Source organism: Lontra canadensis, unplaced genomic scaffold, assembly GCF_010015895.1.
Source record: "Lontra canadensis isolate GAN:19392208 unplaced genomic scaffold, GSC_riverotter_1.0 scaffold125, whole genome shotgun sequence".
NCBI classification, from domain to species: Eukaryota; Metazoa; Chordata; class Mammalia; order Carnivora; family Mustelidae; genus Lontra; species Lontra canadensis.
This window is the reverse complement of record NW_022631119.1, coordinates 748,670-766,733: the sequence shown is the minus strand read 5'-3', so window position 1 is coordinate 766,733 and position 18,064 is coordinate 748,670. Positions and strand designations below refer to the sequence as shown.

General features: G+C 56.8%; 1 protein-coding gene across 2 annotated transcripts in view; it reads right to left on the bottom strand.

The window, feature by feature from the left end:
- Positions 1-205: 205 nt before the first annotated feature.
- Positions 206-18,064, bottom strand: part of CHST8 (carbohydrate sulfotransferase 8) — a 128,377-nt gene continuing 110,518 nt past the window's right edge. For both annotated transcript variants that reach the window (XM_032842014.1, XM_032842015.1), the window contains exons 3-4: positions 1,943-1,980; positions 206-1,357 (exon numbers count right to left, since the gene is read on the bottom strand). In XM_032842014.1, the coding sequence (XP_032697905.1) occupies positions 245-1,357; positions 1,943-1,980 (1,151 nt within the window). In that variant the 3' untranslated portion in view covers positions 206-244. The remainder of the gene's footprint in view (positions 1,358-1,942; positions 1,981-18,064) is intronic.

Below are 18,064 nucleotides of genomic sequence, written 5' to 3'. Positions count from 1 at the left end.
TGAGCTGGGTGTATGCAGCTGGGACTCCTGGGGTCCTGCTCAACCCCCGGGCGTCTTCCTCAGCGGAGGAGTGAGGAAGTGGGGATGGGACAGGGGCCAGAGGCTCCCCTCCAAGGCCCGGGCCTCTGTCCCCCACGTAGGGCCAGCGGCACTGAGCAGTCGCGGCTGCTCCGGTCTCTGGAGCGCGGACAGGTGCGGGAGCGCGCGTGGGGCGGGGCTGCCGGCGACTAGCCGGCCCTGCGCGTCAGTACAGGTCCGCAAAGGGCTTGGAGTAGTTGAAAACCAGGTAGTCCATGTAGTAGAAGTCGTAGGTGCGCTGCCGCTGCAGGGCCGAGAGCTGGGTGAAGTACTGGCGGGCGATCTGCGCCGTGGTCCGGGCCTCCTGCGAGTGCCGGTCTTTGAACCGGGGGAAGGTCAGGTTCCGCGGCGCCCGGATGAGGCTCAGGAAGAAGTTGGCGTCATCCTCCATGCTCTCGAACTTGCCCACGAAGTCATAGTCAATGAGACAGGGGCTGCACAGCCGGCTGACGTGGTCCCAGTGGATGTCCATGCCCACTGGCCGGTGCACGTCCAGCAGGTACTGGACGAACTCGGGGAAGCGCACGCCAGAGCCCGTCCGCAGCGCCTCCCGGGACGCGTTGGCCCGGTAACGGGCCAGGATGGCCTTGCCGAACACCGGGTGGTAGTAGCTATTGGGGTGCTCGAACTTGTCGCGGAAGGCGGAGACCAGCCTCTCGAAGGGCTCGCGGACGAAGAGCATCTTGGTGTAGGTGCTGAGGCGGTGAAGGATGCCCTGGCGATCAAAGGTGTCCAGCCGCTTGAGGGCGCCGCCGTAGTGGACAGTGTTGTGCGGGATGTCGGCTGTGGACGAGGCCAGCCCCGCCAGCACCATGAGCACCCTCTTCCAGTTGGAGCAGCCCGCCTTGGGCACCTCGCAGTACAGCACGCGGTGGCGGTCCTCCACGAAGATGCGGGACACGTGGCGGGGGGTGACCGCCCGGCGGCTGCTGCTGGCCCGATACTTGGCACATGCCTCCCGCATCACCCGCTTGCGCTCCTGCTGGCTGCGGTGCATGGTGACCCAGTGGCCGTCGGGGGCCCAGGGTGCCGGCCGCGCAAATGTGCCCACTGAGCCGTTGGCCGGGACGGCTGCCGCAGGGGGCATTTTCTTGATAAGTAGCCGCCGGCGGCGCTGCCGGGGCCGGGGCCGGGGCTGAGCCCCCGTGTTTAGGTGGACTTGAGGCTGGTCTGGCACAGGCAGGTGGAAGTCCCTTGGGGCCCGGCTGGACAAGTCTCCGGGGACCTTCTCCGTCGGTGCCTTCGAATCACCATCCTGGGAACTGCCTGGTGGGACGTCCTGGAGCAAGTAGAGAAATGGTTATCAGCGTGGACGGGCCACTTATCAGCAGGACACTGAGCATCACACAGGTCAGACCCTCACTATGGCTGGGGTCCCTGCCCCCTCTGTGGCCTGAGTCTTTTTTTTTTTTTTTCAGAGTGAGGGAGGAGACCAGCTGAGTCTGCTGGATGGGACCCCTCTGGCAGAGCCCACGTCCAATCCCTGAAGGCCGCACCCCTGGCTGGCCACCGTCTTGAGGCCAGAGATGCAAGTGTCTTTTCAGCCACGAGATGGCGCAGGCCTCCCAGGAACCTTTCAGAGCCGGGCGAGCGGAACAGGCAGGGAGCTGGTGGCCGGAGGAGGCTGGCTCAGATTTACTGCCTCCATTAGCACAAGCCCAAAGCCGCCAGCTAACAGGAAGGGGAAATTCATGGGTCCAAAGCCCTGGGCTTTGTTCCCTAGGCGCCTGGGAAGGACCGGGCACGTTTTTCTTTCCAAGAATGGATTTGACATGAGCTCTGGATTTTCTTCCCTGCTCACCCCACCCCCTCCAACTCGCCCCAGGCTGCCGGTGCTCAGATTTATCGGACTCTCAGAACTCACGTTGTAGGGCTGCTGTGGCCTGATGCTGAACTTTATTCCTGAAAAGCAGAGAGGACAGTATTAGCAGAAGTAACATGTGGCTCCCAAGGACCTGTTCACGGGCCCTTGACAGTTGGGCCCCTAGGCTAGAGGGCACTTGGCATGGGCTCCATGACAAAGCAGATCAGGGGGGCATGGCTCAGTGTGAGTGCCCCTCCACCCCCCTACCCATATGGAAAATGGGGGTGCAGTGAGATGTAGCCCCACTGGCTCCTAGCTGATGATGCCTTCTCAGTGTCTTACCTCCTGATGTGACCTGGAAGGTCTCAAAAGCTGGCCACCTGCTCAATGGAATAGCCAGGAAACCCACAGCACTGCCCCTCACCCCCATGCAACCTCACTGTCATTAAGTCACAGGGAAAGGACCCTCTGAAAGCTCTGTTCCTCCTCTCTGCTCCACTGGCTCAGCCCTTGCTCTAGTCAATGTGAGCTTTCTGTACTCGGAATATGACACATAACACCCATACCTTTGCACACACAGGCCTAGGTGTGGAACACATGCCTTCCCTTGGACTGGGGCCTCCTCACTTGCTCTGGGAATTTCCCTAACCTTAAGCACCTACTTTGAGATTTTGGCCAGCTCAGCTGGCCATGGGACTCTGGCGTGAGCTGGCCATCTCCTGCTCACCCTGGTCTCCTGCAAAGGGCTGAGCAGAGCCCAGGCACAGAGTGACTGTCCGGCAAGCCCTTGTCACTGGAGGGGAGAGGAGACAGATCGGTGCATTGCTGACCACACTCCACAATGTTCCCTCTTCCCCCCAAGGAGGCCTTTTAGCTAGGTTGGGGCTGAAGTCACCCAGGATAACAAGCTCTAGGGAAGTGAACCCCCACTGGAAGGGAAGGATTCTGCTTCATACTTTGTTTTGGGGAGGTCCTAGGTAAACAAGATGATTTCCTTTGGAGGGACCTATTTAGGAGTCTTGGCCTCCCTCCCCCATCCCTGCCTGGCCACTGAGGCACCAGGGGCTCTCCCTGCTCTTGTGCCATATATGTGGCTGCTTCTACTCTGAAGCTTTGTCAAAAGCCACAGTCACAATTAGCACCTGCTACCCTTTAAGGAAGAAAAGGCTTGAACTTCCAGCTGGCATGACACGGCACACCTGACCGAATTCTGGCTGTTCCTGGGCTATGTGTGTGAGATGTTCTGGCGGCCCAGCCTGTCTCCTGCTGTCTCTGTGTACTTGGCATATGTCCAGTGGCCAGAACCCAGCTGGTGAGAGAACATCCTGTCCCTGACCCAGGGAGCTCCACCAAGTTCTCCACAAGGTTTTTACAGCTTCTGCCATCGCTGTGACCCTGGCCTCATGCTGGTCAGTCTGAGGATGTGCCTCTACATCTCCTTCACTCACCAGCTACGAGGGGGGATGCAAGGTCACCCCTGGGATGGAAAGCCTACATTCCCTGAGCCTCCTGGGAACTTCTCTGAGTTCCAAAAGTGAAACAAAGGTGGAACTTGGGCCCGTGGCCTCTTTCTCCTGTTGCAATAGTGTTCTTGGATCTCTTTGGATTGGGAACAGGGGTGTGGCAGAGGACAGAGTGTACATATCTTCCTGGGCATTCCCAAGCTTATAGGCAATATGTGCGTACATATGGAGCAACTCTGAAACAAGGCTTCCAGACTCTTCTGCGGAGGCTGAAGGGAAGCTCCATGTAGAACCAGCTGCACCCCGGATACTGGGTGCAAGCAGTGGGTCCTTGGTTCCAAGACAAGAGTCTCTTAGAATTGAGCACCTCATCAGGGTCCCCCTCTGAGCCCAGAGCCTACTTCCCTCCTGCTGACCACCCCTCCCCTGCCCTGCCTCACCACTGCATGGGCTTCTTGAGTCCATTTCTTTCTGGCACATGAGGGTTTCCTCCTGCAGCCAGTGATCACAGGTCCCTTCAGCAGAAGGGACGGGCTGCACACGCAGGCCTCCTCCACGCTGTTGGGTTTCCTTAATTATTTTCTTCTGGTGACGACAGCTGCCTCTGCTAAACCACCTCTCCTCAGAGTCTCAGGTACAGGAATTTACTCTGCTTGTCAATCCTGTCAACTTGTCAAGGTACGGTGGTGCTTATTTACATTCCTTTTCGGGAGCAAATGAGTCATGCCAGATTTGGCCAAGAGTGGGGCTCAGGAGCCACTCACAGAAGTCACCCTGCCAGCCGGTGGAGCTGGAGGAGGATGTGTTTATGGAGATGTCAGGCCCTACAGCTGTGACCTCCCGCTGGCACTGTCCTCACAGCCTGGAGGGTGGTGGGCCATGGCACCTGTCCCATTTTACCTGTGCAGCCGTGCAGAAGGATGCTGAGCCCCAAGGGGTTTTCCAGGTTGGCCCACTTGAAGGCTGGAGAAAACATCCCTCCTAGACCAAACCCGGGCTTGGGGGCATCTCTGACCTCATGGCCACTTTTACCCAATAAAGCCAAGCTGGCTGCAATTGCCCCCTTTGAAAAGAAAAAAATTGTCTTGTGGAAAACCCCAACAGGCCTTAGGCGGAGGCCGAATTTGCCACAAGCTGTACGTTCTTGACCTTTAAACTTATTATCGTTCATTTGCCAAAGACTGACCCTATCCCGTATGGCATTTTGGAATAAAGACAGAAAGTTAATGAAGGAAATGTAACAGGCTCCCCTCCTTGCCAGGGGCCCACTGTCCCTACTTTTTCTGTGGAGGAAGCTAATCTTCCATGCACAGCTTGGATAAAAGCCAAAGCAAAGACCACGCCTAGTTCTGAGCAAGTGAAGGTGAGCAGCCTTGGGTGTCTTGAGGACGGGGTCCGGGTATCCCACAATGGACTGCACTTCAGCACTCTGGACAGCTCTGTGGCGTGCTCGGGGTGGAGGGCATTTAAGGACGCTGTCTCAGCTGCACCCACGAAAGTACCACGGGGGCAGGGAGAACTTGGCTTCAATATAACCACCACCAGCCCCTCCCAAGCCCTCGAATAAACATGCAGTCTAGACAGAAACAGTGGGCTTGCTGAACAACATAAACCACAAGCCCCAGCCTCCTTTTCCAAATCCGATGGCACCCACGCCACCACACGCCTCTGCTGTCTCCCTCACCCCCACCCTGCGACAGGGGAATCCCAAGGTCAGTCATGTCCATGCTCCACGTTCAGGGTCTGAGCTACCTGTCTTCTCCTTTCAACATCACGTTAACAATCCGTGAGAGAGCTCCTTCCCCTGCACGGTAAGAAAAAGACAACCGCTTTCTCATTCTGGACAGATGATATTTGCAGAGTGGTTGAAACACATGCTGTATGATAGGAGTAAATGCTGGTGAGAATAAACAAAGCGTGACTCCTTGGGACTGCCAAGTGGGCTCCACACTGTGAACTCTTCTCTGACTGTTGAGCTGAAAAGCTTACTGGTTACCTGCCAAGGGGAGGCAAAGGCTGATGATGGTGTATGTGGCCAGTTTCTCCTTTCTTTTCCCTCCCTCCCTTCCTTCCTTATAAAGACAGAAAACTGACATATCACCTTTTTTTTTCTTTTTGAGTTTTTATCTATTCATTTGAGAGAGAGAGAGTGAGAGTACAGGCATGGAGGAGGGGCAGAGGGAGAAGAGGAAGCAGACTCCCCACTAAGCATGGAGCCTAACTTGGGGCTCCATCCCACGACCCTAAGACCATGACCTGAGCCAAAATAAAGGGTTGGATGTTCAAACGACAGCCTCCCAGGCCCCCCTGTGTGGCCAGTTTCTTATAATTAGGCTGTGTAGCCTGGGCCTGGGGCAGAGTTACCAAGCAGGCTTTGCAGGCACATGGGCTGTTGGGGAGGGGATGCTGCCTACTCCTCTCCCAAGTCACAGGAGAGAGACCTGCTGGGCTTAATCTAAAAGCCCAATCTCTACTGTCCAGGACCCACTGAAGGTCAGGCTGTGTAGACCAACAACACTGACATGGGCCGAAACAGGATCCAAGTTCCCAGAAAGGGCGGGAAGCTGCCACGTGAGGCCTTGGTTGACCATGTTTGAGGAGTGTGACTGTTACTCCAACTGCCCCAATCCCAGCCCCAGGCCCTGATCGTGGTGAGAGGGTCCTGCTGCTCTGAACACTGCAGGCTGGGGAGCAGGCAGGGCTCTCCTGAAGGAGTCAGACCTGCAAAGAAAAAGAGGTAGGAGAGAACAGAAGGGGCCAGCATGGGCCACGGGGCATGGGTGTGAGTCCACAGTCCCTGCTCTGTGCAGTTTCAACCCGTGGTCCCTGATCTCCAGAGCTACCCCCAACTGCCTTTCCTTGGCTCCTTTTCCATGTCTTGGATCTTCTGGTGGCTGAGCCCGTGTGTCCACAACCATCTGGGCTGTCTCACCACATGTCCTCTTATGCTGTCCATCAGGTCAGGAAACTTCCAGAGCTTTCAGGCTGGCCTGAGCCAGGAAGACTCTGGAAACAAGGCCCCCACTGCATCTTGGTGTCCAGCATGTGTGAGATACAGAGTCCGACCTGGGTCCTGGCCCAGATTCCCTGGCAGGTGTGTCTGGTGAGCAGCCTTGCCCTGCTCTGCTGTGTCCCTTCCTCCTTAGAAAGCAGCAGCTCCTGAACCTCAGGTGTGTGCCAGGGGGCAGCCCGCATAGCGGGGTGGCGTACGGGTCCTCGCACAGTGCTGGGGGGTCGCAAGGTGGGAATCTTGGATGCGGGCAGGAGAAAGGCAACCAGGAGGGTGCGATGCTCACTGCAGTTAGGGGAGGAAGCCCTGAGGGAACAGCCAGGCCCCACTCCACAGGAAGCATGGAAGGGTTCTGAAGGAGGGGCTCAATTAGCCCTCCACGACTAGGATCCATGTACGGGGGGAGGGGAAAATTTCTTTTAAGGAATCAGCTCATGCAAGTTGTGGAAGGAGCTGCCCGGGCTGACGGGTCTGTCTACTCCCACCCAGGCGGGGAGGTCAGATCTACGACAAACCCAACTGGCTGCCTCCCATTGCCATCTGTGGGGCACGAGGTCGGGGCCTGTGGCCTCCATGGGGCCACACCAGCTCTGGCTCTACTCCCACCAGCAGCTCAGGCTCTGCCCTTTTGAGGGGCACCCCCTACCCCCACATCGGCCTCTGATGCCTCATTGTGAGCTGCTTCCTTCCTCTGGGCAGGTTGTTAATTTATGTAGATGAGATGCAAAACTGAAGTTTAAACACACTCAGCAATTAGCGGGCAGCCTGGACTCCAGGCACAGAATTCAGATGGAAGGAGCCTCACCGAAGGGTCTTAAATTCTCACTTGTGATCACAGGAAAATCCAACTCATTAAATTCTCTGCTCGGGCTCGTGCACGGCCTGGAGACCAGCCTCAGTCCCAGCGGTACCCGCCTCTCTGCTGTCCCAGGCCCAGGGCAGGGAGACAGGGTTCCTGGCAGCTCTGTGGCCAGAGTGTGGGCCTCGGGCAGAGGCAGGAGGTAGCTGGACAAGCCACAGGCCCCTCTCCTCCTGCCTCAGCCTCTGTGGGTAGGCTCGGACACAACCAAACTCATGGTGGGGTGACACAGTAACCCCTGACCTTTGGGCCAGACCAGAGCAAGGGCTTGCTCTCCCTTCGCCTGGAGACTCCGAGTAATAGCTTTTAACAAGGAATCACATGTTTTAAAAGAAACGAGAGCAAAAGCACAGCTGTGTGACCTTGGACAAATCCCTTGACTTCAGTGAACCTTAGTTCCCTCATCCGTAAAATGGGATAAAAATGCCCATCTTGCAGGTCCATAAACATGCACAGTGCTTGGCAAAGAAGAGCTCATGGGAGGGAAGCTGTCGGCTCCTGGTGTTCCCATCACCAGGTCACCTTTGTAGCAGGTGAGTTTTTCCGAGCCCATTCTTCCAAGTCTAGCTCCAGCACCGGCGTGGGGACTCTGGGGCCTGTCTGCGGAGGAGGGAAGAGGGAATCTTCCCGTCTCGGCCTGATGGGCTCCTGACTGCTCTGACCACCACTTGTTTTGTTTAGCGGTTCCATTCCCTCGCCTCCGTGATTAGGATCCACGATTCAGCTGGGTTGTTCCCTGTCAGCTCAGCCTTGGCTGTGAATTCCCTTGCAGCTGTCAGAGTGGAGCGCTGGAGCTGCCTGCCAGTCAGCCAGCCAGCCGGTGAGCCAGTCTGCAAACCCAGCAGCTGTCCTGCTGCTCCACACCCCCCATCTGTCCATCACGTGGGGGGTGAGCTGTCCCTGCGCTTCCCCCCACCCCCACAGCATGCCTGCCTAGACACACGGGAGGGGTCCCCAGCTCCTGCTTCAAAGCTCTCCTGTCAGAGCCTGGGGGGCTGATTCCTACCATGTTCTGGGCCGGAGGCGGAACGGGGGGGTCCTGCACTGCACTGCACCGTACCTCCAAGTGTGCAGGTCACATGGAACCGACGTGGTACACCACGCATACCCGGCTTCTCTGTGCCTGTGTCCTGCCACGGGACGTGGTGGGCTCGGGGTGGGGAGGTGTACGTTCACATCTGTATCCAGCTTCTGAGAGCTCATGGCATGTGGCTTAGAGCAGGTCATGCCTCTCCTCCCTTCATGTGTTCTTTCAACACACATGAACCTGGAAGGATTACCAGGAGCCCAGGAATGCTGCTGCAGATGATAATGAACAAAGTCTGCGACACTGGTCAGTGAAGGCACAGTGCCCCCTGGCGGCCATCCCTGCCACCCCTGCAATGTGTTGGCAGCAAGACGAGGAGGAAGAACTCAGTGGCGCTGGCCAACACCATTTGTCCTTTCGCTCCACAGATGGAGCACCTGTGTGTGTGGCCAGCAGTGGCTTACACACTGGTGACAGGGTCTTGGCAATGAATGGGACCGTCGGGGCCTCTGCCCTCATGGAGCTTATGGTCTAGTAGGGAAATGGCAGCAATAGGGTGAACGACTGTCCACGTAGGGTAGGGATGTCAACAAGCCCAGGGCACCAGGGGGGGTCTCCTTAAGGTAGGGGCCGTTAGTTGGCACCTGAGGGTAATGAGGGCATTCCTGGCAGAACTTGGTGGACTTAGGGGATGAAGGGACACAGAGGCTGAAGGTGTCCAGAAATGATGGGACCACTGAGGGTGGCGGGGACAGCAAACTAGGGGTCCTCTGGGCCTGGCAAAGACACCCGATCTTATCTCCTAAGGCCCGAAGAAAGTCTACAAAGGCTTTTTGGAGCTGGGAGCTATTTTGAATTTAAGGACCATTCTGAGATGAAGAGCTGAAGACGGAAAACAGAAAGGCTGGTCCATCAGCGGTGGTTGCCACCATCTGGGGAGGAGACGTCTGAGGCCCGGACCCAGAGGCTGATGGGGGAATGCGGAGGAAGATGGGAAGACAATTTCAGAAAGAATAAATGGGGTAGTGTGCTGCTGGATGTTAACATCGGCTCTCGGGATGCTGGGGAGGGGCTCATTTGCAGTGTTGGCTGATTCCTGCAGTGTAAACACTTCTCCCGGGCAGATTTCAAGCTACTGATGGGAAACGGGGTTGGGTCCTCATGGGCTGGTAACAGCCAGTTCCTGCACGCCACTGGGTCCGCACCACTTGGGGACTGACTGGGAGCAGAATAAGGGAGATTTGGGTTTCCAGCGTGACCATTGGACGCTGGTGCCATTTCCTAGGAAGGGGAGCTGATCCTCATTGAGTCTGAGATGCTGTTGGGTCTCTGAGTGTAGACGTCCAGAGGTCAGATGGAGGATGGGGAGGAGCTAGGGCAGATGTATGTGTGTGTGAAAGCACAGTCCACAGCCCATGGCTGTCCAGGGCCTGCTGAGGGGGGAGGACCAGCCCTTCTCAGCGAAGGGAAGCCGACCTTTGGCAGCCCATCCCCAGCAGCCTTGGCTGCAGGCCCAGCAGAGTCTGCCTAAGTCTGCCTTTGTCCGGAGCCCACAGGGAGCCCCTCCCTGCCCACAGGGGCAGCCTCCTGACTGCTGCGGCCCAGGCCCAAGATAATGATCGGTCGGGCTCTAGCTGGCTTCAGGATGTGTCTTTCCCGCTGCAGCATCAATTACTGAGCTGCCCTGTGGCGGCCAGACCTGTCACAGCTGCTGCTTTCGATACTCTGAGAGCCACAAAAGTGAATCTGTTCTCTCCGATGCTTCCTTGAAGCACCCCACTCCCTAGCAGCTCCGTTCCTGCAGCTAGAGCCGCTCCGTCCGCAGGGAGCCCTCCAGCCCCCATGGGGGAGTCAGGCTCCTAGAAGTAGGGCTGCAAAGGAGCTGCCCCAGGGCTCAGGTATAGAGACACCAATTCTCGGAAGAGTCCCCAGAGGCTGCGTACGGGTAGTCACCATTGTCCACGGATTGTACCCAGACGGGCCCCAAGACTGGGCAGCAAGCCCTCCCCACCCCCAGCCGGATGCAAGCTCCCTACACCGGAGCCAAAGTCCCAGGCTCTCCTCCTGTGCCATACAGACCTCTGAACGGCAACGTCATTTCAGGGAGCATCCCGCGTGCTCTGAGCAGAATGGAGCCTCTGTTTGCAAGGGGAAGCCCAGAGGTGCTTGGAGCACCATGCAATGAGAGGGGCGCCCTGCCACGGGTCCAGGTAGCTGCAATCCACATCGGAAAGGAGAGGGGACTCCCTGCCCCCTTGAACGTCAAGTTAGGTCCTGCCAAGGACTGGGCCAGCAGCACCTCAGGAAGCGTCTGGCCAGCTTCCCTGAGGGGTAAGGCCTGGAGCATAGCATTCATCTTGGCCTTGGTGGCTGCTGACTGTGGGGACACCACCGTCCCTGGACATCTAGCCAACACCCACCTCCTCTCCCTTCTGGCTGGCCAGCCCTTGGCTCTGCCCAGCCTGGTGCCCTGGGTTCTGGACAGCAGATGGCCACACTAACCACAGCACCCCCAGGCCATTCTGGGGAGCAGACACCCTCTCCGCTGACTGTCGCACCACAGCGGGCTGGGCTGGGCTCCACACCCGCATCACACACGCTTGCAAAGACTCTCAGATCTGTGCATCCAGGCCCCCGGGTAGAGGGGCCTTGTGTACGCAGAGATCCTTCTGGGGGCAAGTGGGGAATGACAAGAAAAAGGGAGGTCCCAAAGAAAGGGCAAAACTGGAGAGGGTTCTTACAACGTATTGCAGGTGAAGGATAGGGAGCCTGAGTTTAGGCAGCACAAGGAGAAAGGGAGGAAGGGCTGCACGGCTTGGTGAGTCAGGGTGGTGGAAGGGGGAGGGCAAGAAAATGTCTGTGCCCCCACATGCTGTCAGAGGGTGGTCCGGGGGGATACAGAGGCGACAGAGGACAAGACCTAGCCCTGAATTGGGCCACGTGGACCCAGAGGCACAAGACTTGGGTAAGGCTTGCGGTGAGGAGCTCTCAGCTGGAGACAGAATAGCGGGGGCCAACACTGTCCAGACACAAGCCGCACATCCCAGCCCTGCGACGACCAGCATCCTTGAAACACACGCAGCCAACATACCGCCACGTAACAACACCCTCGTTAGCTCTGAGCACAGGAATATTAAGTAGAACTAAACCCTGGAAATGTCAACCAGAATTTTCACAATTGTCATGTGCGCTGAGAATTTGCCAAAGTCTTTGAGGCGATCCCTCAGCCGAGACCCTCGGTCTCCTCCCCTCCCCAGCATTTTGGGGGTGCCTCCTTAACTGTGAGAGGCACCATCTTCCTGCTGGGAGCCCGATGCTGTTTGCCGGGGCGGGGTGGGGGTGCGCAGTTCCCGGAAGGCACTGAGGTCCATGAACCTCCCCCTTCAAGCTCAGCAGGTGTCTTCTAGAAATTAGACCCTCCGGTCTCGCATATAAAATATGGTCCTCCGTAATGGATGCTCCAAGGTGGCGGGGGTCTCTGCGCGAGGAGAGCTGAAGACAGTTCTGAGCTGTTTCCCTGCTTCCTTTGAAGTCCCACCAGCAGCAGCTCTCAGGACGACAACGCGAGCCGTCACAGGCACAAAGACGGCCCCACCCGGCTGCGTGCTTCTCCTGCAGAATTAAGACTCCTGTCTGGATTCCCAGGCATGTGTTTGGGGCATCTCTTTGCGGTCGGGAAGACGCTGTTCCAAGACACAAAAGCAGCCCGGCGTGTGCCTCCGGCTTGCCATGCCCGTGTGCGGTGCAGGCGAGGAGCTGGCTGTGGTGTGTATGGGGCCGTCCTCTTTAGAATGAATGATTCGCTTGCCGGGCAAGGGCTGCTCAGCCCACCGAGGCATCTTCTGCAGGATTAAACGTCATTCCTTCTAATGACTTGATTTATGTCTGGAGGTTCACAGCTCCAAACAAAATATGGTGATGACGGCCATAAATCACGCCAGGGACGCTTACAACGGCAACGAGCTTGTTTTCTGTTTGTTGGGGAGGTGGCTGCAGAGCGAGGGGTGCTGCGTAATGGCCCGCGTGGGGCAGGGAGGGCACAGCACACATGGGGGTGTGGGCGGTGGGTGGTGTGAACACAGTGCAGCAGGCTTGAATGCCTGAAGCTTTTGCGAGAATTTGTGGTTGGAGATGGCAAGGATTTGGGAAGTCCTGGGTTCTGGGGACCACGCATGGGGGGCGGACTTCCTGGGAACGTTATTTCCAGCTCCCTACCACTGTCTGCCCGGCTGTACCCCTAACTAGGAGTGCAAAGTCAGGGCAAGGAATTCTCCCGAGGATTACACCTTTCCTCTGGGCTCAGGACAGCTTCTGGAATATGCTGAGGCCATTTTTCAGTCTGCAGCCCTGTCCTGGGTGGGAAGAGACCTGGATGGACCAGGGCTGCGGGGCTGAGCTCCGCAGGTGAAGGAAGACCCACCTGGCTCCAGACAGATGCCCCTGGGCTGGCATTTCTCACTCCGAGGATCAGATTTCCACCGAGACCTCGCCCTGCCGAGAGGAGCTCAGAGGAACACTGCCATCAACGTCAAGGTTCAGGAAGAAACGGGCAGCTCTGTTTCCCCAGTGCCCACCCTTGGCTGAAGTACTCTGTCAGAGACACTGTCACCCATGCCCCCAGCATCTGGGACCGGCTGGCCCCGTGAGGCAGGGCAGAGGCTGGAGACGGCATGGTGGGTGGGAGGGGACCCATGTGGGCGACTGTCACGGTACAAGAGGACCATTTCCACCAACCCAACTACAGCTCTGTTCTGGCCAGAAGTCTGTTAAGAAGTGTGAGCCTTAAAAAAAAAAAAAAAGTGTGAGCTTCCTCCTTGGTGGAATTAATCCTCCTTGGTGAAATTAATCTTGTCCCTGGCATCCAAGCTCTGGGAAAGATGATGGGAAGAGGTCGGCCTGGAGTCAAGTTTCAGGGAAGGTCGATTCATCCCAGGGCAACACAGCTACTCTCCCAGGTCTTCTCCCTCTCAGGCAGAGATATGTTTGCACAAGAGCCCATGGCTGAAAATGCCACATCAGAGACACTTGGCCTCTAAGAAATCATGACATAGGGTGACTTGGGGATGGTGGGCATCGGGGGGAAATTGAGCCATTACCAGGTATATGGCCCCAGCCCCTGCTCATGACATATTTAACTGGGAGTTGTGGGTGGGGAAATCAGGGGTGTGTGTGTGGGGGGGCTTCCATGTCAGATGTGATGGGGAGATGGCCTGGGGGGGCACACTGACGGCAGCTGGGCTGGGGTGTGGGTGGACGGATGGATGGATGGATGGTGAATGGCTGACAGGTGGATGGTGGATGGATAGTTTGAGGTCCAGAGGAAAGGGCTTGAGATGCAGGCCAGGCAAGCACTAGAGGTGGCAAGCTGGAGAGGTGGGTGGCTGGAGGGGAGATGGATGGGGAAGCCGTGTGCCACAGACAGGCTCCAGTCCAGCCCCACCAGCTAAAGGTGCATCTGGCTCTTCCCTCCCTGTAGGCAAGAGGGACAAGACACTCAGGCTTTCCTGACCGTCTTTGGTTTTCCTGGATCTGGCACAGGTGACAGCTCCAAACTGAAGGTAAGCCAGAGTCCCTAGTGACCACCTTGAACCCTGGGAGTACGCTTTCCCTTTCTACCAAATACTGGAAGCAATCTCCAGTGTCAGAAGACAAAGAGAGCTCTGTCCGTCTTTGATTAAAACAAGAGCAAAAAAAAAAAAAAAAAAAAAAAAAAAAAAAAAAATGCTGTTTATCTTCTAAAGTCTGGCAAATTTTGATAATGAAATCTTTAGAACGTATAATACTGAAACCTTTCTAATTCCAGGCAGATAAGGAATAATGGTAACGTATTTCAACTTCAGAAGCAAGAAATAACCTTTTATCACCTAATTTAACAATGTTACTGGGAAAATATGTTAGGAGAACGTAAAATGCTATTTAAATGATAAAATATGCTGTCTTTGATGGCAAGGATTTTAATTGCCACAATCGGAGTCCAAACACACTTTCACGCCAGCGCTGACAGACACCGCTAATGATGGTGTCCATAACGAGGCACGGCGGAGAGGGTCAGCATTGACTTCCGCCGTGTCCCCGGGGAAACGGCCAACACCTGACAGCTGTCGGGCTCTGCCAGGCTCATCAACGTCACTGCCTTGTGAAGTAGGAATCGGTTCTGATATTAATATTAATCGGCCAACACATTAATATTAATCAGTTAATATATACTTCCCATGACAACACGAGATAAAGGAATCTTATTATGTGGCGGATCCGGAACGCGGAGTATCTGAGTGTATTTCCTTGGGACACGAGGCATAAAGGAGCTAAGCCTCTTAGGCGTGTCATCTCCACAGAGAACGGACCTGGGCGCACGTGTGGGCCAAGTCACAAGCAGGGAGAGTGAGTTCCTCTCCACGGGGCAGGGAGAGGTTTCTCCCCCAGTCAGTGAGCAAGGTGGTGGGATGGTGGTGGGCATGGGCGACCCCGATTATCCTTTCCACTTGGGATACAGCAGGCTGCCCAGAACGGGACCCCTGACTGCCCACAACAGGATGACTCTGTCCTGAACCCCAACCCACCGGGCCCTGGAGGAGGGGGCTGGTGTGCCTACCCCGTTCACGTGGGGGCACTGAGTCTCAGAGAGGTTGGCTGTCTTGCCTTCATCCACACTGCTGGCTGGGAGGGTGGCAGAGCAGGGGCCCGGGCCAGACGTGACCCCATGTGCCCTTATTCTAACCATCAGTGCCTGGGGACCCCTGGGCTGGCCTGGGAGGCGGTCACGGCACACCTCACACAGCCATCACCTGTGAGAACAGGCACCGGGTTCTTGGTCTTGGGCGGCCCACCCTGGGGTTCCCTCGGAGGCCAGCCCGTTGGGTGGGGGTTGGGGGCAAGCAGGGGTGCAGAGGCAGAGCTCTCTCCACACAGGGTTCTGTTCTGCACACTTTCTTGCAGACAGCCTCCACCGGCAAAGGCACATCTGAGCACAATTAACATTTTAAGCACTAATTATTTTACTTGGGTGTCTAAGTCTGAGGATCCTTCAATTTCAGTATAATTGGAGAAAAATGGTCATCAGTTACCGAACAGCAGGGGGGCGGCTCCATGCTTCCCCAACACCAAGCCAAGCCGAGAATCATCTGAACATATGGGTTCCCAAAGCAGCCGCCAGGCAGCCGTGCCAGGCGAGGGTGCGGTGGGTGGGCCTTGGGCACCCTGCCCTGCCGTCCCTGACATCTGCTGGGAAGGCTTTTGGGCCTAGTTAATTACTCGCCTTTTTATCTTTTCCATTTTGTTCCATTTTCTGCAACAGCATCTGTTGCAAGAAAACCAAATGCAAGAGGAATTGGGATTCATTATTAAAAGGAGAGCTTATAACGTCCCCTTCACTCCCCCTTGTACTTGATAATAATCTGAGCTCATAATGAAATCCTCAGGCTCTCCCTGTCATGGCTAGAAGGCTGCAGGGACAGGTGCTGTCCTGGAAAGGAGGCTTGGTTTGAGGGGCTTGGGCTGGCGCCCACCGCCACCTCTCCTCTCCCTGGGTGGGTGGGCGCCCGGTGTCTGGGGTCTCATGGGAGAACTGTGAGGCTCTGGTGCCCAGACTTGTGGAAAACTACAAAGCATGTTTGGTTTTGCTTTGCCTGTTTTTTTTTTTTTCCCCCCTTTGGTCTCCTATGAGCAACCAATTAAGAGAATCAATAGTTCTGAACTCCTGACAGGGAGACTGAGAAGGTGGGCCTTCAGGAGACTACTGCTGGTGCAATGGGGGTGTGGCGATCTCTTCGCGGAGCCTCTGGGGCCTGGCTGGCCCAGCTGGAGGCCTGGGGGCTGGGGCCAGGGGGCATGGAGAGAGGAGTGGCCCAGGACACAGGGAGATGCTAACTCAGGCCCGGATAACCCCAGAGGGGAATGACCAAGAGACCCTGAGGAGAAAGGGTCTGTCCCCATTCATGCCTTTGCTGGGGACCAGTGCCCCTGGTGAGGGTGTCTAATTTTGCAGACGGCTGGGAAAACTGAGTTTAGCTGTGACCCTCCCCACACACCTGACAGGCCCCTGCTCAAGAATGTATTCTCCCAACCTTCCCTGACCCCTGAAACCCCACTCATGGACTCCAAGACGGTCTCCTAAGTGCCACCATCCCCCTCAGACACTCCCTTCTTGGGCCTTTCTCTCTCAGGTTCCAGACCTCTCTGCCTCTCCTCAGGGAGCAGTCCCACGTCTCAGGCAGGCCTGATGCAGTGCACCCTGACACGGGGTCTGGGTCCTTCCAGGCCTCACCCCATGGCCTGTCTCTCAGCCCTGTGGTCCCTCAGTCCCATCAGGGAACCTGGGGCCTGGGGCCACCGCTTGCCCCTGCTCCAGGCTTCACAGAGGCCCTCAGGTCCCACAGGACTGCCGCAAGGCAGCTGGTGAACAAATGGAGGTCAAGAACCACTCAGAGGGGCGCCTGGGTGGCTCAGTGGGTTAAAGCCTCTGCCTTCAGTTCAGGTCATGATCCCATGGTCCTGGGATTGAGCCCCGCATCTGGCTCTCTGCTCCCCAGGGAGCCTGCTTCCCTGCTTCCTCCTCTCTCTCTCTGCCTACTTGTGATCTCTCTCTGTCAAATAAATAAAATCTTAAAAAAAAAAAAAAAAAAAAAAAAAGAACCACTCAGAGACCCAGAGGGCCTGCCACGGCCCCTCGCCTGATGGCTGCGATGCCCTTGACCCTTCTGTGAGCCACTGGCCCATACCCTCTACAAAGGGCCACACTCCCCTTCCCGGAAGTCTGAACCTGGACTAGAAGGCTGGGTGTCCTACCCCCGCAGCCTGGGGCCTTGGGGCGATGCACCCACCCACAGCGTCCCCCCGCCCCCGCCCAGTGCCTCCATGGCAAGATGTGGGTGGGCTGGCTTGTTGACAGAGGGGTCGCCAAGGGACAGGGTGAGCAGAGCCCCACCTGGCTCTCCCCTCAGCCGTCTTCCTTGGTGAGGACATGGATTCCAGGTCCCCACTAGCTGCAAAGAGCCTACAGCACTGGGCCCTTACAGAGGCCCATGGAATCAGAGCCATGTTGACCCAACGGGGCACATGAAGAAACTGAGATACACACAAGTTAAGCCACCCAAGGGTACACAGCTGGTCTGTGGATAAACCAGGATTTGAACCCAGTTGTCCTTGGCCCCAGTGTCTATTCTCTTCTCCACCTGCCGCTTTCTCATGGTGCTTTCTTGGCTGGTGGCAGCAAGGTGGGGATCCCACAGGGCCTGCCTTTGCCTCCTCTCCTCAGGGCTCAGCACCCCTCCTCCCCAGGTGTGCTACCCTCAGGGTGGGACTCTCCCTGCGGCTCTCCCTCCAGCCTCAGCCCAGGACTTATCAGAAACTGCCCTCAGGCATCTGTGCGTACCTCTGGGACGTGAGCTTTCCTGCCCGACTTCTTTCTTTAGACTCTCCTTGCTCTCTGCCTTTAGTCCGGGGTGCCGTAGCCTGAGCTGGGGTCCCTCCTTCCTCCTGGCACCAGCCACCCCTGAAGATCTGTCTGCAGCCCTGGTTTCATCATCTCTACAATGAGCAACCAGGGGTTTTGTACCCAAAGACCACCGAGTCTCCCAGACAGCAGGACAGTGTGAACCACAGGGCCCACAGGCATGGAGAAGGTGTAGGCAGAACCGCCCCCCCCCCACCTTGGTATTCAAACAGTAAAAGCCTCTGGGTGACCGGGCAGGAGGGGGCGGCCCATGCTATAGCTCCACCTCCCCGGCTGGGAGCCCCGCCCAGACTGCAAGCAGAAGCGGGAACCTCGGGGAAGGAAGGTTTTGCTGAAGGGGCAAAGAATTGCTTTGGGGGGAGTAGAGGGGAG